At 51.3% G+C, this 22,267-nt stretch overlaps 6 protein-coding genes and 1 non-coding gene across 7 annotated transcripts; 6 read left to right on the forward strand and 1 right to left on the reverse strand.

Annotated features, from left to right (window-relative positions):
• Positions 1–15: 15 nt before the first annotated feature.
• On the forward strand, positions 16–1,454 carry CC1G_04038 (hypothetical protein; the record flags this gene model as incomplete). Its single annotated transcript, XM_001831095.1, has 6 exons — positions 16–24; positions 78–460; positions 517–900; positions 964–1,075; positions 1,132–1,344; positions 1,434–1,454. 6 exons carry the CDS (start codon positions 16–18, stop codon positions 1,452–1,454), a joined length of 1,122 nt encoding a protein of 373 aa, XP_001831147.1.
• A 347-nt stretch (positions 1,455–1,801) lies between these two features.
• On the forward strand, positions 1,802–1,875 carry CC1G_20142. The gene has a single exon. It is a non-coding gene; the product is annotated as a tRNA-Ile (tRNA).
• A 367-nt stretch (positions 1,876–2,242) lies between these two features.
• Positions 2,243–3,347, forward strand: CC1G_04039 (NADH:quinone oxidoreductase). The gene is made up of 5 exons (XM_001831096.2): positions 2,243–2,353; positions 2,444–2,501; positions 2,596–2,749; positions 2,821–3,034; positions 3,094–3,347. The coding sequence occupies exons 1-5, from the start codon at positions 2,293–2,295 to the stop codon at positions 3,222–3,224; spliced, it is 618 nt and encodes a 205-aa protein (XP_001831148.1). The 5' UTR covers positions 2,243–2,292; the 3' UTR covers positions 3,225–3,347.
• A 317-nt stretch (positions 3,348–3,664) lies between these two features.
• On the reverse strand, positions 3,665–5,661 carry CC1G_04040 (microtubule binding protein; the record flags this gene model as incomplete). Its single annotated transcript, XM_001831097.2, has 6 exons — positions 5,566–5,661; positions 5,401–5,497; positions 4,560–5,332; positions 4,314–4,509; positions 3,876–4,253; positions 3,665–3,805 (listed from the first exon to the last, which is right to left on the reverse strand). Exons 1-6 carry the CDS (start codon positions 5,595–5,597, stop codon positions 3,665–3,667), a joined length of 1,617 nt encoding a protein of 538 aa, XP_001831149.1. The 5' UTR covers positions 5,598–5,661.
• Positions 5,662–5,799: 138 nt separating this feature from the next.
• CC1G_04041 (aminomethyltransferase) lies at positions 5,800–7,543 on the forward strand. Its single transcript, XM_001831098.2, has 8 exons — positions 5,800–5,911; positions 5,971–6,073; positions 6,133–6,199; positions 6,253–6,554; positions 6,608–6,750; positions 6,809–6,986; positions 7,037–7,192; positions 7,250–7,543. Exons 1-8 carry the CDS (start codon positions 5,804–5,806, stop codon positions 7,423–7,425), a joined length of 1,233 nt encoding a protein of 410 aa, XP_001831150.1. The 5' UTR covers positions 5,800–5,803; the 3' UTR covers positions 7,426–7,543.
• A 204-nt stretch (positions 7,544–7,747) lies between these two features.
• On the forward strand, positions 7,748–9,275 carry CC1G_04042 (hypothetical protein; the record flags this gene model as incomplete). Its single annotated transcript, XM_001831099.2, has 5 exons — positions 7,748–7,756; positions 7,811–8,112; positions 8,214–8,724; positions 8,795–8,926; positions 9,135–9,275. The coding sequence occupies 5 exons, from the start codon at positions 7,748–7,750 to the stop codon at positions 9,273–9,275; spliced, it is 1,095 nt and encodes a 364-aa protein (XP_001831151.2).
• A 460-nt stretch (positions 9,276–9,735) lies between these two features.
• CC1G_04043 (hypothetical protein) lies at positions 9,736–13,080 on the forward strand (the record flags this gene model as incomplete). The annotated part of the gene is made up of 3 exons (XM_001831100.2): positions 9,736–9,756; positions 9,921–10,187; positions 10,252–13,080. The coding sequence occupies exons 1-3, from the start codon at positions 9,754–9,756 to the stop codon at positions 13,078–13,080; spliced, it is 3,099 nt and encodes a 1,032-aa protein (XP_001831152.2). The 5' UTR covers positions 9,736–9,753.
• Between the last annotated feature and the right edge of the window lie 9,187 nt (positions 13,081–22,267).

Consider the following 22,267-nt stretch of genomic DNA (forward strand, 5'->3'; position numbering starts at 1 on the left):
CTACCTCGAGACAATATGACTGCAGTGAGTACCCTGTTCCTAACCTCTCCCCACACATCCAGTAATGGCGCAAGCAGCAGGCCTTGCCTCTGGAGATCGTGACCTCCATCGCTCGCTTTTGCCCGCGAGATGCCTGGGTCCCGCTGTTGTTGGTCAACCGGTCTTTCAAAAGCGCTGCGGAGGCCTTGCTTTACCGTTCTATCACCTTGGTTCTCGACAACACCAGTGCTGGGCGCGACAAGGCATTCGCTTGTCTGAGGGCACTTGGGAATCCTGAAAAGGCGAAGATGGTTAAACGCTTGAAGATCGTCATGAGTGAGCCGATGATGGCATTGGCCAACAGGATACTTGCCTGCGCGGACCTTATGGATAACCTGAAGCACCTCAGGTTAGAATCACATATGTGGGGCGATTATCACGACGAACCTGTGTTTTCGGAATTCCCATCCAAGCTCTTATGGTGAGTTCACTCTAACCAGTTGCAATATCCGAGTTCTGGCGCTGATGTGTCGTCAGTCGAAGCAATTTCCAGCTCTCGTCCTTCGGCTACTACCCTTGGTACACCGAGTTGGTTGGGAGTAATGATGCTCTCATAAACTATCAGCAGGGTTTGGAGGTCATTGTGCTTTGGGGCCACTTTTCCTTCTTCCGTCAGGACATGCGCGAGATAATTCAAGTTGTACAATGGGCCGCGGGGAACACTGTGGATAGTGACGCGCTATTGGAGCCGTATGATCTACCCGAAGACCCAGAATGTCGCCTTCCGATCATCTGCGCCTTGGGGGGATCAACAGAGGAATACTTCCTTTGTCTTTTTCCTGAGCTTTACGCTACGGAAGAGGATAAACTTCGTATCTGCCCTCTAGCTTCCATTATTCTCGATCTGGAGGATAATGGCACGTATGTGACCTCACCCTCCGAGAGAGTACGGCGCGTGTCACTTCATTGGCTCGGATTAATCAGCAAAAAGGCGAAAACGAGCGTCTTGGAACTCCAGCGATTTTTGGAATCGGTGGTGACTTCGTTCCCTGCTCTAAAAGAGCTATTCATTTACACGGAATTCACGCCAGACACAGTATGTCTTCATGTTCTTGTACCCGATCAATTATTGACTGCAAGACCCAATTACAGGATCATGGCCGACTCAGGGAAGGGCTTTTGCCACTGTCGCGAGTTCCCCTGGTCAGGCTGAGCATTCAGGAGTGGAGCAGCGGCCCTTCCGATGATCATGCACATGACCCGATGTACCCGCGGCTCAAGGCGACTGAGCAGCTCCCGCTCGCCGAATATTGGGGCACGCATTTTCCCGACTTGGCCTATCTCTGTGTGCTGGACTGTGTTATGGTAAGGAGAAACGGAGAGTGGGTAGGCTAGTACGACGAAAATATATGGTGACGTTTATTAAATCACGCCGCTCATTGGTTTTGGCATAGGAATTTGTGAAGCTAATGTAATTTTCTTCCGACATGAGTCTCCACGGATGACACGTCGAATCAATTATGTTTTCAGGTACATTCTCTAGATATCATTCTGTACGTTGCGTCAGATTCCAAGCTTCAAGGATTGCCGGTGTGTGGGCGCCAACGTTGGAGCAGATAATATCGATGTTGCACACTGCTAATCATCTAGCCAGGCACCGGGCTCCCTCTCTCATCGAATCGGACGGTCGGGTATGGTCTATATAGCTAGGAGACTCTGTAGGGCTTAAAGCCTTTAACTTTAATGACGTTCACCGAGCTAAGGTTGTTAGCCTGTGATCGATGTGGCGCGACGTACATGGGACACGCCTGCATCAGGTATCGGCCGACTAGCTCAGTTGGTTAGAGCGTCGTGCTAATAACGCGAAGGTCTTGGGTTCGATCCCCACGTTGGCCATGGTATAGTTTTTGGCACCCTTTTGCCTCGGAGTGATAAGCCATCTCCTCTGTAGACACTTTGGGAACCACGATAATCGTCGCTTTCACCTTTTTTGACGTGTATGACTGCTCGCAGATCCTGATCGCGCAAGCCCGCGTGGAAGTGACGTCAACCATACGCATCGGGAGGCGGACATACCATTTCGAACCTTTCCAGATTCTTCCGACGATATATTCTTTTGGGCATTTTTTCGCATGTTTTATCAGCGTATTTTAAATCCTTACATATTATTGGATTACGGAATCGCCTTAGCCATGTGCATCTGGGCCGAAATCACATATAAAGACCAAGGCAACTGGACTTGCGCTTTCTCTCACTCCTTCGTCTCTATTCACTCCCATCTCTTACCGTCCTACTCGCCTTTATCGAAACACAATGTCGACCGGCCCCAACATCGCTATTATCATCTACACCCTCTACGGTCACGTCGCCAAATGTAAGTCTATTACATGGCGAGTATTGCCATAATTATTACAGGGGCTCGGTCGAACGACGTACTGACCTCTTATCTCTCTTCTCCTACTAGTGGCCGAGGCTGAAAAGGCGGGCATTGAGGAAGCTGGTGGCAAAGCTGACATCTACCAGTACGTCGGTCGGATATAGTCAGCCTCTAAATGAGGGCAGGCTCCAGTGTAGTGTGGGTTTTTGCTAAATCTGGTGTCTTTTCCACCACACCAGGGTTCCGGAGACGCTTACCGAGGACATCCTCACCTTGGTGAAGGCACCGCCCAAGCCGGATTATCCCATCGCCACGCCGGAAACTCTGACCAAGTATGATGGTTTCTTGATGGGTATTCCAACGCGATACGGTAACATGCCCGTTCAGTTCAAGGTATGCTGCGACTAGGCTTCCTTGTGGTGTTGGCGTGGAGGATATGACGCTGATAACACGTACGTGTACAGGCTTTCTGGGATGCCACCGGCCCTCTCTGGGCTTCAGGCGCCCTCGCCGGGAAATATGCCGGAGTATTCGTATCAACTGCTTCTATGGGTGGTGGACAAGAAGTCACCGCGATGAACACTCTGTCAACTTTCGCTCATCATGGTATCATCTATGTGCCCTTCGGTTACTACGCTGCCTTTGCGCAGATGACCAACCTTGAGGAAGTCCACGGAGGTGAGTCCAACAAGAGCTCCATTGGCGCCGTTGGCGAAGTTGACATTTCGTGATTTTAGGATCGCCATGGGGTGCTGGAACCCTCGCTGGTGGTGATGGCTCTCGTCAACCATCTAAACTCGAGCTCGACGTTGCCAAAATTCAGGGCCAGCAGTTCGCCAAGATCCTCGGCCGCGTCAAGCGCGATTGATTGGATGTCGAGAAGGAGTAGGCGGCGATTCGTACACACGATGGAAAGATCGTCCACCTATATCGTCGGTAGAAGTATTTATTAATCAAGAAACCAACTCGTCGCAACCAAATTGCTGGCAAACATCTGCAAGGCCTTGTTCAGAGTTAAGAAAGTCGGATGAAGCGTTTATGCTCAGAGTGCAGTAGGTTTATGCGACGGAGAAATCGCAATCATGTGACCGCGTAGTGAAGTTGTTCTGGCGGGAGAACCGTGTGAGGTCAAGGACCATATATGAATTTCGCAATGCGTTACAGATGCTGAGCATGTTTGATTCTGGATGAAAGGAAGGGTATGATTTACAACAGTTCGATTAATAGGGGGTTTGAGCGAGAAAGTTATTCCAAACCGAGGTAAGTCTTCAGGTGGTCGTGATTGTAGCATTACAACATCTTGAGGTTTCATGCCCCCTCGAGGAGGGCTTGGGCAGCCTTGCGTGCATTGGCACGGATCGTTTCGACCTGCAATTCCAGGTTCCGGATCTTCTCTCGGGCCTCCCGGAGCTCGGTTGTAAGGCGAGCGTTCTCTTCTCTCAAAGCAGCCTAACAAGTAGTACCGAAGTTATCAGAACACTTTCCCCATATCATAGAACTGAATGAAAAGTTAACCCACCTCGGCACCACTATTGCTAATAGATTGAGAGCGAGATGCAGCCGGAGCGGTGAAACTGGGTTCTGAATGCTTGGGCGTCACGGGAGTGGGCTCAGAAACAGCAGCAGGGGTATATGTTGAAGCAGACGGTGCAACAGGGGAAGGAGCAGCGGCTGGTGCGGGTGCCGAAGCGGTGAAGGACCTAGTTGGCAGGGTAGCGGTGACTGGAGAGGACACACTTGATTGGGCAGCAGAAGATCGCGGGCCTGATGCAGCACTGCCATCTGAGAGGTTGATGTAGTTCGCCGGAGCGTTTTTGCCGTTGAAGAACTCGGAGGCTGAGAGGGAAGGCTCGCTTGACGGGGCTGGCGGGTAGATGTCCGACTGGAAGGAGTCGGCCTGGTGGGTGGTGCGTGGGTTAGGATGTGAATTAATGGACGGATATGGATCAAGGCTTACTTTACGAGGAACAATGAAGGCGATGGGTTCGACGGAAGAACCATGCACCTTGTAGGCTCGTGCGATCTCACAGTCTGAGACGTTGAGAGCACGGCGAGGAAGGAAGCACATTCCACGTTGCGGCTCGGAGGACTTGTATTCTGCTAAGGCGAAGAGTGAATCGGATTCGTACTCGTAGTAACGAATGTTTCCATCTCTGGCAATAAAGTCAGTAGGCTCAAGGGAGAGCACGTTGGGAGAACGCACCCCTTGCCGGCAAGGAAGAGGATGTTGTTGTCGGACCAGAAGGGCATGACAACACCGGCTGATTGATCCAAGGAGATAGTCTTAAGGTTAGAGAGGCTGCCGGTTTCCCAAATGGCAGTTTGGCGCTCAGACATCTTGCTGAAGCCCGTGGTGGCGAGCCTGTCCAAATCGCCCATCCAGACGACCCGCGAGCCCTTGATGCCACTGTGACCATCATTGATCCTGACAGCCTCAGAGCCAGCTCGAGGATCGAAGATACGGAGTTTACGATCTCTGCAGGTGGTGGCGAGGAGGGTACCGGTAGGGTTGAATGTCAGGGACTGTATGATGTCGCCGTGGCCGGTCAGGGTGACCCTGGGGTCCTCGGGGTTTGCCAGATCCCAAAGCTTAACGGTGGCATCGCCAGACGCGCTGGCAAGAACGTTGGAAGCGGTAGGGTGGAACAGAACTTGTCCGACCTTGCGCGCCGAGGCATCGAGACGCGCAACAGGGTCGAAATCTTGGGGAGCCCAGCCTTCCTGGCCCCAGCCCTCGAAAGCAGAGGAGTCGACCTTCCAGACCAGGACCTTTCCGTCTTCACCACCAGATGCGACGACCGAGTCGTTGTGGGGGGACCAGTCGGTGTCGAGGACGGTTGCGGTGTGTCCGCGGGCCAGGGGTAGACTATCGGGCAACTTGTGGGGGAATCCGTTGAGGCCATGGAACGGGGATGGCAGGGGCAAGATCGCGAACGCGCCGCCTCCCGAGGAGTTCCAGTTGATGCTAAGATATTGCTATGCACACGAATTCATGAGCTCTTCAGCGCGCTATCTCGAGAGGGTCGACAAGATCCACGACTCACACCAGATGCAGACACGATGTTCGTGTCCCAGGCGCTGTTGGTCACTTTGGCGTTCTCAAATCCATATTCTTTCTTCGCGGATTGGCCAAAGACGTGGCTGCAGCACGACGATTGCGCGGTGAGCTCGCTGGTGAGATCTGGCTGGACATCGACGAGCTTGCTCACCGGTATTTGGATGCTCTGACGAAACGAGACATTAAGATCGGTAGCTGGACGACCCTGGCGGCCTTGAAGAAAGTATGTGGTGGTTGTAGAGAAAGCTGATAGCGAGGGACGATTGCGACGGTAACGCGAGTCGGCGCCGTCAGTCGCAACGAGCTCGAATGATCGTGAGGTTAGGGTTACGACTGTATACGGGGGAAGGAGCTCCAGGGTCCCGCCTTCTCCCCAACTTTCAACGACCATGACTGCATTTTGTCGCGTGCTGGGAATTCGAGGATCGCTGAGGGCAGCCTACGTTGCCAATGGCCTCAAAACCACAGCCAGGCGCTATGCAACGGCGTCAGAACCGGTAACTTGGTCAACCATAGCTTCACAGGGCCCCTGGCTAAAGTTCTCTTCTTTTTCCAGTTGAAACGTACCGGCCTGTACGATTTTCACGTCGCAAATGGCGCCAAAATGGTGCCTTTTGCTGGATACTCCATGCCTCTTGCTTATGGCGATGTAGGCCAAGGTATGGACCTTTGCTAGTATATCAGGGCTGAGTCTGTATTAACGATAGACTTTGGGCAGTTGCAAGCCATAACCATGTCCGGAACAGCGTCGGATTGTTCGACGTAGGACACATGGTCCAGTCCAAGTAAGATTAAGCCACTTCTACCTATCCGAATGCTGAATGCGACGTTCCACAAGCTTCCGGGGTGCAACGGCAACTGAATTCCTGGAATGGTTGACACCTTCGTCACTGTCCTCGCTCCCAGCCTACAGCTCCACGCTTTCCCTGCTCCTCAACGAGAAGGGAGGAATCATCGACGATACTATAATCACAAAACATGCCGCGGATGCGTTCTATGTTGTCACCAATGCTGGACGCAGGGAACGTGATTTGGCTTGGATCAAGGAGAAGCTGGAGGAGTGGAATAACAGTGAGGCTGGGAAGAAGGGTCCTGTGGAACTCGAAGTCCTTGAGAACTGGGGTCTTTTGGCTCTCCAAGGTACGTACCTGGCAGTAAATGTTGTATGTGTGTAAACTCAATGTACTCTTTAGGGCCCAAGGCTGCATCTTACCTCCAAAGTCTCACTTCCTTCGATTTGAACCAGCTGCTCTTCGGAAAGGCTGCCTTTGTCCCTATCGAGGGCTTCAACCTCCACGTTGCTCGAGGTGGATATACTGGAGAAGACGGTTTCGAGGTTCGTTTTCCACGTTCTCGAACACCTGTAGTTCGCGTAACAATCTAGGCCCATTTAGATCTCAATCCCACCTTCGCAAACCGAAGAAGTCGCTAGGCTCTTGTCCAAAAACCCTGTTCAGCTCACCGGTCTCGGAGCTCGAGACAGCCTTCGTCTGGAGGCTGGTATGTGTTTGTACGGCAACGAGATTGACGAGAACACTGGTCCTGTGGAGGCTGGATTGACATGGGTCATTCGTATGTCTTTTGCCCTGCGTCTTGTTCTTGATCTCACATCTTTCCTATAGCTAAGGAGAGGAGAGAAGCCGGTGAATTCATTGGTGCTGATGCCATTCGCAAGCAAATCAAGGAAGGTCCTTCTCGCAGGCGTATTGGCTTGATCGTGGAAGGCGCCCCTGCACGACAGGGCGCAAAGATTGTCGGCCCCGGGAACGAGGAAATTGGTTAGTCGCGTTCCCCATCTCGCCCATTGCCCTGGGACTAAACCTTACCCCTCGTAGGTGTCGTCACGTCTGGAATTCCTTCACCTACCCTCGGTAAGAACATTGCCATGGGATACGTCAAGAATGGTCTCCACAAGAAGGGCACCGAGCTCCAGGTGGACGTCCGAAACAGGCTGAGGAAGGCTGTCGTAACACCGCTACCGTTTGTGAAGGCAAACTACTACCGCGGCTGATGCGGTCTGTAAGCATAGTAAGGCCAACCTTCGACTTGCCCGCATAGAAATTCTAGATCTATTCCATTGTTCTCACTTTTCTTGTACTCACAATCTCAGCGCGTTTTGAAAGCAAATGCTCAAACTCCATGGCGTACATGTCTGTCTGTCTGATCCCTGTGGCCTTGTTACGTCACTTGAAGGCTATGTACTCATTGTCAGAGGGATACCCATCACCAGCCAATACGTGCATGTTTGTTCTGAGCGATGCCTGATCGTTGCCATGAGCTGTTTAGACTGCGGCTACAGCGAACGCAACTTGACAATGACATTCACCACCAAGATGCCCACAGTAAGCACCCCCGTCCCATTCACTGTCTTCTCTAGCTCAAGACTGGAATGTCAGTCACATCTCCCAAAAGTTTTCCAGGTTGACACGGAGCCCTTGCTCCATCGATCTATCGTTATCGACTCAAGCGACAAGGAGAGGGCCAACTTATGCCTGGACATGCTGTCCGCTCACCCTGAGCGGGCCATAATGGTTCAGAATCTGAAGGTCATGATGATTTCGCCAGACCGAAACTTGGTGGATAAGATTCTTGCCTGTGCGGAGCTGATGAAGGGTCTGAAGCATCTTGACCTCAAGATTGGACTGGATCCCAACTGGGATGATTATCTGGTTCGCACACTGGTCCGTTGGCTCATTTAGTAAGTCATGTCAATGGCAATACGTGTTCTCAACGACTGAAATTCTGATATGGATTCAGCGATGGCGAATATCAGCTAACTTCGTTGCTCTACCATCCAAGTGAGGACCCAAAGGTATACGACATGGCCCTCACCGATCGACACAAGGCCCTGGAAGTCGTCGGGTTCTGGTATATTCCTCGTACCACCCCGAAGGGCCTATTGCGATTCCTCCAATTAATATTGTCATGCCGCGCTGGGAAGTTGTGTGAATCCCAGGCCCTCGAACCCTATTGCCCTGGAGGCATTGGAGAAGCTGGATCCCGCCTCCCCAGCATCTACGGAATAATGGACCTGGATGGACTCAGCTGGTCTGAGGTCGGCATCTTCCCTGGGCTTTATGCTGCAGAGGAGCAAAGGCTCGCGCTTTGCCCACGAGTGGCCACTCAGCTCGACACCCTCCACAAGGATGGGCTGAGGGTAACGAGTTTGTCGTTGCATTGGTTTGGGTTGACCAACAACGAGTCGAGCGTTGCTGAGCTCGAGCCCTTTGCGGAGTCGATGGCCGCAGCGTTCCCTGCTATCCGAGTGCTGCGCATCTTCACTCGGCCACCTAGACCAGCAGACAAAATGGTAAGTTGGCTATTGCTATCGTTGTTGGACGTTCACGAGCAGGTTCTGACTGAGACACTTCCACCCCTAGGACTGTTACACCCGACTCGGAGCAGGCCTTGCTCCGTTGGCCAAGACGCCGATGTGGAGAGTGGATGTTCTTCCATGGGGAGATTCCGACAAAGAAGATGGATCACGTCTGACGCCCGCTGAACGCAGTATGGTCAGTGAGCAATGGCGTCGGACCTTTCCCAATTTGCAGAAATTCGATGTGTTTGGGCAGAGTGTACATACTAGCCTCTAGGGAAGGTGGCCCAAGGAGCTACTGAGCTTTGAGGCGAACTGGGAGTTATTTATTTGCCGCAAGTAGAGCAGAAAGGGACTGGAGTATCTTATGAGGGTAATATGAACAGAGTTGAAAGACTTATTAGGCACCAGCAAGGTTTTCACTGAGCGTTGAGTTTCGACACCGACAGAAACGAGCCGAGTCAGCCGAGCGTGGCAAGTTCTGTCGGAATTTCAATCCCACAGCGCCGAGTCGCAACCCCCTCGTTTCACTCAACATCGACTGATGGCCACAGTTTTCACAATTTCGAAACTTATGACGATAATTTCAAAGGTTGTGGCACGTCGACTGGCACCGAGCCTGTCGGAAGTACAGGAAATGTGACGAAGCTGGCTTGGAAGATCCGAAAATTTGTACCTAGCGCTGCCCTGTCAACTTCGCAGTCCAAAACAGATCGCTTTGGACCTTGTTCACGATGCGCACATACCTGCTGTTGAACAGCTTCCATCCTCGGGGCTAGTGCTTCAGCTATTCACTGCTGTAGCGGTCATGCGGCTATGCAGACTGCTATGGGACGATGTCACACGGTCATCCTAGACCAAGGCTATGCGGCACGAATGCTATGTTTGCTGTGACTTCCCAGCGCTAGTTGGGGTCTATAATAAGCGGCGACATTGAAAACGTCAGTCTTTTGCTTTGAAGCCCATTGCAAGCGGTTTTAAGCACGGGAAGCCCTCGCATGGAGCAGACTCGGTTTCAACAAGATGGTGAGCCGCTCGTTAGTCGGTGTGTAGCAGTGATCTTTGCTCACCGACCGTAAACTCCCTCTAACCTATTGATGAACATGGATCCTCGGGTATGTGTGCCAACCTATAGCCCTCCCCGTTTGGAGTCTTACTGACTGTACTCAAGGTGGATTGGATACGTTCAGGGCGAGCTGGATAAGGCATTGTTGCTCGTGAACAGCCTATTAGATGCCGTCACAAAAGGAATGAAAGACGACCTCCTGCAAGACGCTATCACCATGTTACAGGGGGCCATTCGCGGCGAGGGCGATCACAGAACACGAGAAAAGCTTGAAGTTGTCCTGATCAAAGCGCTTGTAACTCGATTCGCTCGTTACGGATGGGCCGACGATTTGGACGAGGGGTTGGGACTTTTGCGAAAAGGCGATCTTGATGTCAAATTGACGCTCATTGTATGTGATCATGCACTAACCAGGCACGACTCAGTACTCAGTGGTGACCTTTGGCAATTCACAGGATCAACTCCGAATCTCAGGTTTGCGGGGCGACCACTTCCCCGCCATCGTCTCCTCCGTCCTCGATCTTCTCCGAGATTATCGACAATCGATTGACAAGTCCAGCCTCGACACTGCCTTTGCTCTCGCCATTCGAGCTATCGCTTCGTGTCAAGGTGTGACCAACACCCAAGCCCAACTATTGCTTCGGGTTGGAAACGCATTTGCTCTGAGGTACCTGGCATCCGGGGACGAGGGGGATTTGGGTTTGGCCGGGGTATATTTTCAAGACGCCAAGCGCGCCTTCAACAAGGGCGATCCGATGCTCTCCGTCGTCCTGCTCAACCTGCAACACATTGGATGGATGAAGCTCATGGAATGCGAATCCAGGCAGAAGCCGGTGGGGTTTAGGGAGATGGAGCGGTTTGGTAAAAAGGCCCAAGCTGAGGACCGAGGAGGATTGGAACCATACATGCTGGGCACGGCTTTGCTGAAAAACGGAGGTCGACTTCACCTGGATAATGCTATCTTTCAATTCCGCCGATCCCTTTCACTACGGCCGCCGCAACATCCAAGGCGTCATGATACGCTTGGTAACTGCGCCATTGCCCTGCTCAAACGATTTATTTTGACCAGTAACTTTGAAGATCTGGAAGAATCCGTTCAGATGCAACTCCAGGCACTCGCGCTTCGACCACCGAACCACCCGGACAGATCCCGCTCACTGGACAACCTGGCGAACGCCCTTTGCACCCGATTCAACCACAGGGGTGATTTCAGAGACCTGGAAGAGTGTATTGCGCGCCACAGAGAGGCACTGAGTCTTCAACCTCCAGGCCACCCAGATCGCCCAGCATCGCTCGTTGGCCTTGCAAGTGCCCTTGACACGCGTTTTGAGCACAAAGGCAACGTTGTAGACCTCGAAGAAAGCATTGCGTCCCACAGGGGAGCACTGGTTCTTCTACCTCCAGGCCACCCAGAGCGGTCTTCATCACTCATCAACTTCGCAGGCTGCCTTCTAACCCGCTTCAAGCTCCAAGGCGACTTTCGCGACCTCGAGGAGTGCATTGCCTGTAATGAAGAAGCGCTAGCCCTGATGGCCCCGGGCGATCCGGAACGATGCGGCCCTCTCGAAAACGTGGCAATCTCGCTGAGTACACGGTACCAGTACGAAGGCAACTTTCTCGACCTAGAAGAATCCCTTTCACTTTTCAGGGAAGTCCTCAATCTTCGTCCTCCAGGCCATTCGGACCGTCCCAGGACGCTGAGGAATCTTGCCAGTTCCCTTTCCATGCGCTTCCGTCACAAAGGAGACTTCTGCGACTTGGATGAGTGTATTGACGCTCACAGGAAAGCACTCAGCCATCAGCTTCCGGGCCACCCTGGCCGTGGAATCTCGCTAAGCAGCCTGGGAGGGGCTCTTTCTATCCGCTTCCAGTACAGGCATGACCTGTGTGACCTGGAAGAGTCTGTCGCATCTCACAGCGAGGCACTGGCTCTGATCCCTCCCGGCCACCAGGATCTCTCCAACCTACTCAACAACCTAGCAATTTCTCTTAGCGCACGCTTTGAGCGCAAAGGTGACATCCACGACCTGAAAATGGCCATCAAGTACCATAGGGAAGCACTCACTCTTCGACCTCCAGGCTGCGCGGACCGTCCGAGCTCGCTCAACAATTTGGCAAACGCCCTTGCTATCCGCTTCCAGCGCGAAGGCGACCTCAGCGACCTCGAGGAGTGCATTGTACATGTACGGGATGCTCTAACTGAGTTTTCACGCATAGGTCCCGCTCTTGCCCTGGAACACGAACCCAATCTTCCTGTTGTCTACAATCCTGATTCGCTGAAGACGCTGACGAACCTTGTCACATTCCTCAAACTCAAGTACAAAGTCCACAGCGACAGCAGCATCCAGGACGAGATCTTCCGGCTCCTCAGGTCTGGCGCTCAGTTCCACGGATCATCGCCATTGGCGAGGCTAGACCACGCCGGCCTCTGGAGTTCAACCTGCCGGGAGTTTTGTCGCTGGGAAAACGCACTGGAGGCTCACAAACATGGGGTGGATTTACTCCCCCATCTGGCCTCTCTCGACCTCACACTGGAGCAGCGCCAGAATGTCCTCATCCACGCCAAAGAACTGTCGGGCGACGCAGTACAGTGCGCGATTGAACAAGGTGAATTGGAGACTGCAGTTGTGTTTCTCTCCACAGCACGATCGGTCTTCTGGTCTCAAACCCTTCAGTTCCGGGGGTCTCTCGATAATTTGGAAGCCCTCCACCCTGATTTAGCGTCGGAACTCCGTTCTGTTACTGGCCAGCTGGAAATCGCGACAGGCCAAAACCTGGAGCCTGACTCCATGTCGGCCAAACTGCCATCACGACCATACCTACTCGCTCGGAAACGAGAGGAGGTCATCGCACGGATACGAGCCACCGATGGCTTCCACGATTTCCTGCTTCCACCCTGTTTCGACACCCTCAAAAATGCAGCCCGTGGCGGGCCCGTTGTCTTTCTGAATGCCAGTGAATTTGGGTGCCATGCTCTCATTATGAAAGGGGACGGCACTCTTCTCCCCCTTTCTCTGCTCGCAGATATGTCACTGTTGCTATATTTAGCAGACGCAATTCCGTTGCTGGCCAGAGGTCAAGAAATTGACGTTCATGTTCGATGCAATATCGACAACTGTTTTGACGGGCGGGATGTTCGGTTGAAGGCAGTCCGCAGAAGGGAAGATTACCGGACGGCCGACGACGACTTCCGGGATGTTCTCGAAATCCTCTGGGAGGTGGTGGCCCAGCCAGTCATTACAGCACTCGGACTTTCGAAGGTAAGTTATCCTGAAACCAACTGACGATGTTGCTGAACGGTGATCCCAGACCAGTGCGCCACAACGAATATGGTGGTGTCCGACAGGACCCTTCGCGTTCCTTCCCATCCACGCTGCGGGCATTTCAACAGATGCTGTAGTCATTATCCATAATGTACGGTTACATCCAACTGTACATTATCCATAACTACATGGATACACCCTGTGAGGTGTACTTGGGACCGTTATCCATAATCCCCTGGATAACCGTAGATGGTATATCATCCCCTATTTTCTGTATAACACCTTCTCCATCAACCTTCTCTGAGATCTCTATCCACGATTTTGACGGGCCCATCAGCGTATCCGCCGTATCTGGCATCTGACTGGCGCCTTCGAGCGCATCAATGCCCAATTTTGGAACGGCGACAGGTCCTTGTTGGGATCGAGAAGGCTGACTTCTCTTGTTTCTGCGGACCGACGTTCGCATCGTCGTGAAATTCTAGCTCGCATGCAAGCCCTATCATGGCAACGGAAGCGCCCGGATTCACAGACCGTGAAAGAAAAGAGATCCACTATATCACAGCTTGGTCAATATTTGGCAGACCACTGACCACCAGTGACCAAGGGCAAACAGTACGGCCAGGCAGGTGTATTCTGTTCGCAAATGTTTTTTATGGCTTCCAGCCGGTCTGCATGAAGTTCAGGCCGTGATTGTCGGCAATGGGCATATTATGTACATCCACGTCAGGGCTTTACGATTGGGCGCTTCCGGGCGTTGCCGCTGGAATGATGGATTAAGATCATGCCGGAGATTTGCCGAAAACATAAAACCGGTCACAGAACGTGCTTCAGCAATTCCCTGGCGCTCAAGTTGGGCGTTTGGCGTATGGTATGTAGATTGTACTGATCTCTGTCTTTATTCTACTGTTCCGGGCACATCAAAAATAAAAATGAGACGAAATCCAATGAGCCATGATAGTGTTCACTTTCTCGCAGTAAGACCTTCATTGACATTGACACCAGGACCGTCCCTTGCAATAGCCATCACCTGGGTCAGGGCCAGAGGGCCTACACAAGTAGCTCAAAGCTGTCTGACATTCATTCTTCAAGTTTTAAAGCCCTGGTTAAGGGAATAGAACAGTTTCCGGGTGCTCCAGAGCCATCCGGAAGGGGTGTGGAAAGGCGACATTCATTGCAAGTGTCGTGAACAGCCGGTACAGCCCCTATTTTTCACTTTATCTTATCTAATCTGTCTCGCATCTTATCGTTTCACTTTGCCCCTATTCCTTCGCTTCTTTATTCCCTCTATGGACTCTTTCATTCATGGAACACTGCCTCGTATTGCCCTTCGCCCCACTTCCATTGTTCTTATTGTTACGCACTGCCTCTTGACTCATTCTGACGTTCTTTTGTTCCATTATTGTTTCATCCTTGTTCTCCGCGCAGCCTTCACGCAGCCTCATGACCTTTCTTATTGTTCTTCGACGTTTCGCCATTTGTTCGTCATCTTGACTCATCGCGGCTATGTAGACTGTAGAATAGGTATATAAGCTAGGTAGTCTGCTCTGTATTTCCTCAGCTTGACCTCTTCGTCAATACATCGACATAGCTTTCTGGTCTAACTTGTCGCTCATCGCTCTCATCTCTCTTGTCGCTCTCAGCCCTCTGGCACTTCCGCTCTGGTTTTAAGGTTTGGTTTGGTTTAGTGTTCGCTCTTCGCGACATTAGGTCAAGCTACCCCTGTGCACTGGCAACGCCGATCGTTGTCCCTGCATCCCGCCGTTACTCTGGTCCTTACTGGTTGACCTGCCGATCAGGTCTCACTCTGGCAACTATCACCCCGTACCACCGTCAAGATTAGCTGCGTAGGAAGTCCGCACTTCTGCGCTCGAAGCACCGACCCCGCCAACGACTGGATCTTCGACTACCACATCAGGAACGGCAACTTCGAGCAGTGTTCACTTCAACCCTGCCCCGAACGCTACTCTCTTCCGCCCACTCAGTCCCAGTGGCAGAAGATCAACGCGCTCACTAACGAATGGAGTTGCAGCTACTCCGTGTACCGAATCCAACGCCCGTAAAATCCGTGAAGTGTCGCGAAGAGCGAGCACTAAACCAAACTAGAAACCAGATAAGGCGAGCGGTTAACGAGATAAGAGAAGTGAGAGCGATGAGAGACGTTGAGCACTGGGTTAGAGCAATGAATAGAGTGATGAATTGACAAAGAGGTCAAGCTGAGGAACATGCAGAGCGAACTACCTAAGTTATATACTGTAACTACAACCTACATATCCGCAATGAGTCAGGATGACGAGCGATGAGGCAATACAACAAGAACAATAAGAAAAGGTCACAAGGCTGCGCCAAAACAAGGGTGAAACAATAAAGAAGTAATGACGAGTCATAGCGAGTCATAAGGCTGTGCAAGAATGAAAGAACAATAGAGAACAGGGTAGAGGGCAAGACGAGGCAGTGTTCCATGAGAGAAAGTGTCCATGACGAGAATAAAGGGGAAAAGACAGGGGCAACGATAAGATAAAAGATGAACGAAGCGATAAGATAAGATGGGAAAAATAGGGGTCGTACCAGCAGTTCACGACATTACCCCCCTTCTAAGACTCATCGTCCTCGATGATCCTAGGCAAGCGACGCCCCTCCCTCCCATCCAGGTCCGTATGCCAGAACGGTTGAGTTGTCGGCTGTTTCTGCCATGGCATAGATGCGAAGGCGGTGATACGCCGATTTTGCGGCTAGACTTCAAACTGAGCTCAAACGGCTCTATTAGACTCGTCACAAGTGTCTACGTCTAGCCTACAACTAAGGAGTCTTCATGATGAAACCCCAGACCAAAAGCGCAGCGAACCCTTTGTGAGTAGCCTAAGGCGCAGGCCCTTACCAAAAACGCTAGTAGAGACTCTAGTCGAAGGTACCGCAGGAAGCCTAGCCCTAAGTCTAAGACTCGTGCGCGACGTCTAAGTCTTATGGTTTGTTACCTTTCGGGTCTGAACCTAGATCTTGAACCGAGGCGAACTCTACCCACCTGCGACTTGAATATGAGGACTTAGCTGTACCAGCAGAGCTCATAGGGCAAAAGCCTAACCAACTATAACCCTAGACGTGACGACTCGACGAACCTAGTCGAGGCATCGAGTCTAACGGATCACCAAGTCTAAGAGTCTAGACTGGTTCCTCCGATTCGGACGACCTAGCGGAAGCAAATGTCATTGGAGTTGATGGACCAACCGGAAGGACCCCCGACGCCGACACACGGCATTGGAGCGGGACGACCAAAGAGAGAGAGAGCCAAGTCTAAGGTGGAGCGCACCACGTCTACGATGAGACCTCGGCCGATCAGTAACGGACCTCGGGACTGTCTAGACGCGGACGGCTCTCCGCCGAAGGAGTCATAACTAAGCTCCGGTGGAGCAATGTAGATCAAAGTCTGACCCACCAGGTGGCGAAGTGGAGTTCCCCCTTATGGAACCGGAACTGGGTCATGGCCGCGTCGATCACGGCAAGGCGCCCGGCCACAAGCCGTCCTCGGCTGCCCTGATAAGGCAAGCCTAAGCAAAAGTAACCGCGCGTCTACGAGCGCCTAATACTCGAACCGTTCCATTTCTATCCTATCTATCGAAGCTCGTGTTTCTTCTGTTCTATTTCTGTCTCTCTTAGTCTGCCTGTCTTACCTAGTCTTCCTAGTTTTTCCGTCTTTGTTTGTCTACAGCCTTAGTACACCAAACACTCTCCTCATGTATAAAAGCTAGCTAGTTCTCACTCGAATTCTACAGATTATCGCTGGCAGCTTTTCTCCAGGATAAGACTCCGTGAAGTCCGGCGCGACTCAGCACGTTAAAGGTTTGTCGACGTCGGTGTAGATCGACTTTTGGGTTATTCTTTGGCCACTTCGACTCGGTGTAGATCAATTTGGTAACAGTCGTCCCGGGCGTGTTCGACTTTGGTTTTCTGTGAGCACCGGCGTGTGTCTCCTTGACTTCTTTTGTGTATTTTCTCGACTACTCAGTAGCGAGGAGGTGGTGGTACCCTAGTCTAGCTAGTGGTCTGCCTCTGCACGACTTATCACCTTCGCGCCTTGAGCCTACAAGCTCTTGTTTTACCTTTCACCTTCTCACCTACTGTCCGCCCACTCCCGTGCACCCCCCTTCGAACCTTTGCATTGTTAAGGGTTTGTTTGGTTCTAGTGCCTTACTACATACCGTCGTTCCTTTGGGTGAAGTCTAACTTCATTTGGCCTTAGACGTAGTCTTTGGTTGGGTGTAGAGGATTAGCCTTTTCATTTCTCTTTACTTCTTTACCTTCACCTGCCGGTTCGGTTGGTGTGTGTGTGGTTTTAGAGCCTCCCACCCCTGACCGCGCATCATCTGGAGCCCACCGCGAGGGGGTTGCTTCAGTTTACAAAAGAGGAGTGTAGTCGATTGCTAGCCTAGCTGGTATTCGCACAAGTCGAGGAGAAGTCGTCACTTGTCTAACAAGAGACGGACACGAGACGATTGGTTGTCTTCCTTTGGAAACAACAAAGCGTAGTTTTGGATACCACGGCGTCGAGGTCATCTCAGCCCCGTAAAACCAAGGCGAGCCAGAGAGCAGGAGTTGTGCCAGGACTTGAGTCTGAACGAGCGCTACGCAAAGCACTCCAAGGACTTCAAGAAATCGGTGCTAGACGCGACGGATCTCTTTCCGAAGAGGATCCACCTTTCGAGACTCCTAACGCCTCGATTGACGAAGACTCGTTTCCACAAGGACTGTCTTTACCAAAGACTCCCCCACGAAACACGTCTACTACAACCTCAGTGCCATCCGCACCAAAGTCGACGAGGATTTCACAATCCATTCGACCTCTTAAACCTATTCGAACTCACCCTTCGATTACCCCAACCCCCACACGAGTAGAAATGCCAGACGTAGAGAATCTCAACCCTAAGGAGGTTTCTCCTGGGGATGAGGCGATCCCTCATAAAGACATGCCTTCAATTACGAAAAAGGATCGACCTACCTTATCTAAAGACGATGCTATGGACGTCGTGAGGTATCTCGAGCTTTTGGAGCAGTTGTTCAAGGGTATTGTCAAAACCGATCGAGCCAAGAAAATCTATGCGACTCGTTATATAGACGACCCTATTCTGAAAAGACAATGGGAAGCTATACCAGAGTATGCGACTAGTACTTGGAACGATGTTCAAAAGAGCAGTACTCAGGTACTATCCGGAAGGAGAAGGCCTAAGCCGCGGAAGTCGACCTAGACTTATGGATGTCTTTAAACGCCATCGCGAGATATCCCAAGTAGATGTCGGACGAATGGCTAGACTCGCCTTAGCTATCCGACCCGAGGCAGAAGGACTGGAAGCGTTGCAGAAAGAGACAGGACATGTTCTGGTCACCAACCGAGAGATAGTCTCCAACATCCTAGGATGCTTAAGTCCAAACTTCCGAGACGCCTTACGGTTCAGACTCACTCTAGAAGAGTCTAAACCTGCTACAGAGGCAGCCGGTACGACTAGCAAACGGGATTGGTATGGGGAAACGCTCGAAGATAGGGTACCTTGGGGACGTGTCTTAGAAATTGCACAAGACTTGACCAGGCAAACTGGAGCTCACAACGCCTACGGCGGATTTTCTTCTTCAGAGGATAGAGACTATGATCGAAACCTCTATCGAAATCCACCGGCAGCCTCTACTCCAGCGGCAGCTGTGAAGTCGGAACCCACAGACAGTGATTTCCGTTCGTTTGCAAAAGCCATGATCAAAGAACAACAGCAGTTCGTCTTAGAGCAACAACGAGTGAATGCGAAGTTTGTAGAATCTCTTCGCGAAACAAAGGAGCAGTTTATGGCTGAAAGCCGTAAAAACGCAGAAGCGACCGAGGCTTTAGCGGGCAAGCTAGACATAGTAATCTCCAATCCGCATAACTTAAACTCGGTTAGAGAAACGCAGTATAGGGACGGCGCGTCGAGGATGCGATCTAACCAGGGGTCCAGAGACTCTGGGAAGGGAACATCCGACCAGCAGTGCTTCTATTGCAATGGGACAGATCATTGGGTCATGAGGTGCCCGAGTCGATTAGATGATCTTCGTAAAAAGAAGATCTACACTAAAGGCTCAGAAGTCTACCTCTCTTCCAATCACCAAAGGATCTCTGCCTTCTCACCCGATGGCCGTAGCCAAAAGGAACGAGTTGCGGACATGACAATCCAAGGAGCTTACTTTGCAAGGCAAAGCCATGGGCTCAATCTGAGTCTTCATCCCCATGGAGGCGAAGATTATGAGCGCAGCCGCGGTCCCACTTACGGAGACTTTAACACGATGCAGACGGAAATCTCTCAGATCAAGGATATCGTGCACACGTATCTCCTGGATCGAAAAGACTCTAAGTCTGAAGGCGTTCCTACCATTGAGGAACGAGACGACGACCTCGACTCGCAACTAGACAAGCTGGGAGACATGAACAAGAACCTCTCGGTATTTGCTCAAGACCGAGACAGGTCGGGTTTTCCTTAAGACCAAGGACGGAAAAGTCTACTGCTTCAAAAGCTTCGGCCGGCAGTAGTACAGATCCTGAGGCCAGGATGACCAAGCCGAAGTCTAGACGAGTTACAATAGAGGAAGTTGACGATCCTGATGACGAAGTCGTGAAAAAGAAGAATAAAGTGGAAAATAAAAAGGAGACAACTACAACGGCCGCACCCACGCCTAGTGGTATGAGACCGTATGTGCAAGTCCCCAACCGAAAACCCCATTACCTTGGGAACCTTTTAAGCCAAAGTCTAAACAGACTGAGGCAACGCCAAAAGCGGTTAGCACCGCACCCGAAAAGGAGGACGTACCGATTGATCCGCTTGTGGCGACTCATCGACAAGGCCCCGCTTTTTCCAAGAAGGCGCCTGTTGAGGAGCACGTCTCGGTGGCAAAGATTGGGAAAGAACTCCTGGAGCTGGAATTCCCCATTTCCCTTCAGAAACTTATGGGCATTTCGAATGAAGCGCGTGAGTTCTTGAGAAAGATGGTGACAAAACGGAAAGTGCCTCGACATGGTGACGACTTAATCCTAGAGAGAAAGATTGTGTGAACACCAGTTCGTTTTATAACGTGTCGGACGACGAAAGACGACGGCTGCAAGCATGCCTGTCTCCCTCTTTAAAATGTGGGACTCAGGAGAGCTAGCAGGGCGACTAGACTTGTCAGACTACGAAACAGACGAGGAGCCTTCCGATGAAAGCAAAGTAGCTGAACCGACCTCTCCGGAAGTCTTATCACAAAACTTTATAAGTTTGAACGACTTACCGACGGTCCAGTACGAAGTCGCAGGTGAAGATGACGTCGACTTCGAACCAGGCGCCATCATATGCCTGGATCCGGTCGAACAATACGTACAATCTTTGCCTGAAAACGAAGAACCCAGACCCATAGTCGTAGCTAGGGAAAGCCTTCCATTACGAGCTATCTACCCGGAGATTAATTCCTCTGGAATAGAAGAGTCTCTTCTGGATCCAGGCTCCCAGATTTGTTCAATGTCTGAAGAAGTAGCAAAAGAGAAGAACATCTCGTATGATCCCTCTATAACTGTCTTCTTGCAATCGGCGAACCAATCACTAGCCAAGACTTTGGGCCTAGCACGAAACGTACCCTTCAAGATTGGCAATACTATCGCCTATCTTCAATTACATGTCATCCCTAAAGTTGCCTACAAGGTGCTTCTGGGAAGACCGTTCGACGTCGTAATGTCTACCGAAATCCACAACTCTCGGAACGGAGACACGACTCTCATACTTACTGACCCCAACACTGGGCTCAGGAGTGCTGTGCATACTTATCCACGTGGTCAGCCGCCTCCGGTGATTCAGAGGAAGCTGCAAGAACAGGAAAGACATTCTTTTCAGAATTCGAGGATTTGGTCGAAGACCAAGGAGAATTCGCGGTTGTAGTCGAAAGAGACTCTAAGACAGGAGAAGTTCGATTCATCGAGGCTCTCCTCCCAAAAGAGCAGACTTTTGGCTCCGCTGAACTGAAAGTCGCCTACTTGCAATGCGCGCGCGATGAGAAAAGTTGGGATGAAGTCGCTTCGAAGGCTTTCGATTCGTACCTTCAACAAGCGATAAATGAGTTGCCGGTGGAACGTCGGACTGCCTTCATACAAAATATAAACACAACAATTACCTGCAGTCCAGGTGTTTTCACAGGCGGATGTAGACGAGCCTAAACCTAAGCAGCCGAAAGCACACCCAGTTTCGGGTAAGCCTGAGGTCAAGCCTAAGATTAAAGGCGTGTCTACTGGGAAGAAGTACAAGAAAGTAGCCGATAAAGTGAAGCCTGTACTGGGAACCTTACCCTCCGAGTTCAGGATCGATCGGAAAATCATAGGCGATCCTCTAGAAGGAATGCCAAAATTACCTACCCACCCACCCGGAGTTCACACCTACGGGTCGGTACACACAAGAGCGAAAAGACTTAATGGACAAGTTGCACCCCGAAGGCTTCCTATGGCCTGAAGAGCGCAAGCTGTTGCATTGGTTAGTCATGGTGCATAACGTCGCCTTCGCCTGGGAGGACAAGGAGAGAGGACGCTTCCGGCCGGATTTCTTCCCGCCTGTTCGTATGCCTACTGTCCCTCACACTCCTTGGGTGCTAAGGAACAGACCTATTCCACCAGGACTTATGTCAAAAGTCTGTCAGATCCTAAAAGAGAAGATAGACGCAGGAGTTTACGAGCCTTCTATACTCAAGCTACAGTGCTAGATGGTTCTGTGTCTTGAAGAAAGATGGCGAAAGCTTGCGTATCGTACATAGTCTAGAGCCTCTGAATGCAGTTACAATTGCCCACTCAGGAATTCCACCTGCTACAGAAGAACTAGCTGCACGATTCGCCGGCAGAGCCTGTGGAGGCTGCATGGATTTATTCGTTGGGTACGACGAGAGGGAACTACATCCCGAGTCTAGGGACTTGACTACCTTTCAGACTCCCTTCGGAGCCTTAAGAATTGTGACCTTGCCTTATGGGATGGACTAACTCAGTACCTATATTCCATGACGACGTCACATTCATCTTACAACCAGAGATACCTCATGTCACAATTCCTTACATCGACGACGTGATCTTGGGGGGACCTAAGACTCGATACGAGGATGGTAAGGGAGGGTATGAGACTATCCCTGAAAATAACGGAATCCGTAGATTCGTCTGGGAATATTTCCAAGATGTCAATCGAGTGGTTCAAAG

The sequence above is a fragment of the Coprinopsis cinerea genome, assembly GCF_000182895.1.
Source record: "Coprinopsis cinerea okayama7#130 chromosome 7 map unlocalized cont3.7, whole genome shotgun sequence".
Lineage (NCBI taxonomy): Eukaryota > Fungi > Basidiomycota > Agaricomycetes > Agaricales > Psathyrellaceae > Coprinopsis > Coprinopsis cinerea.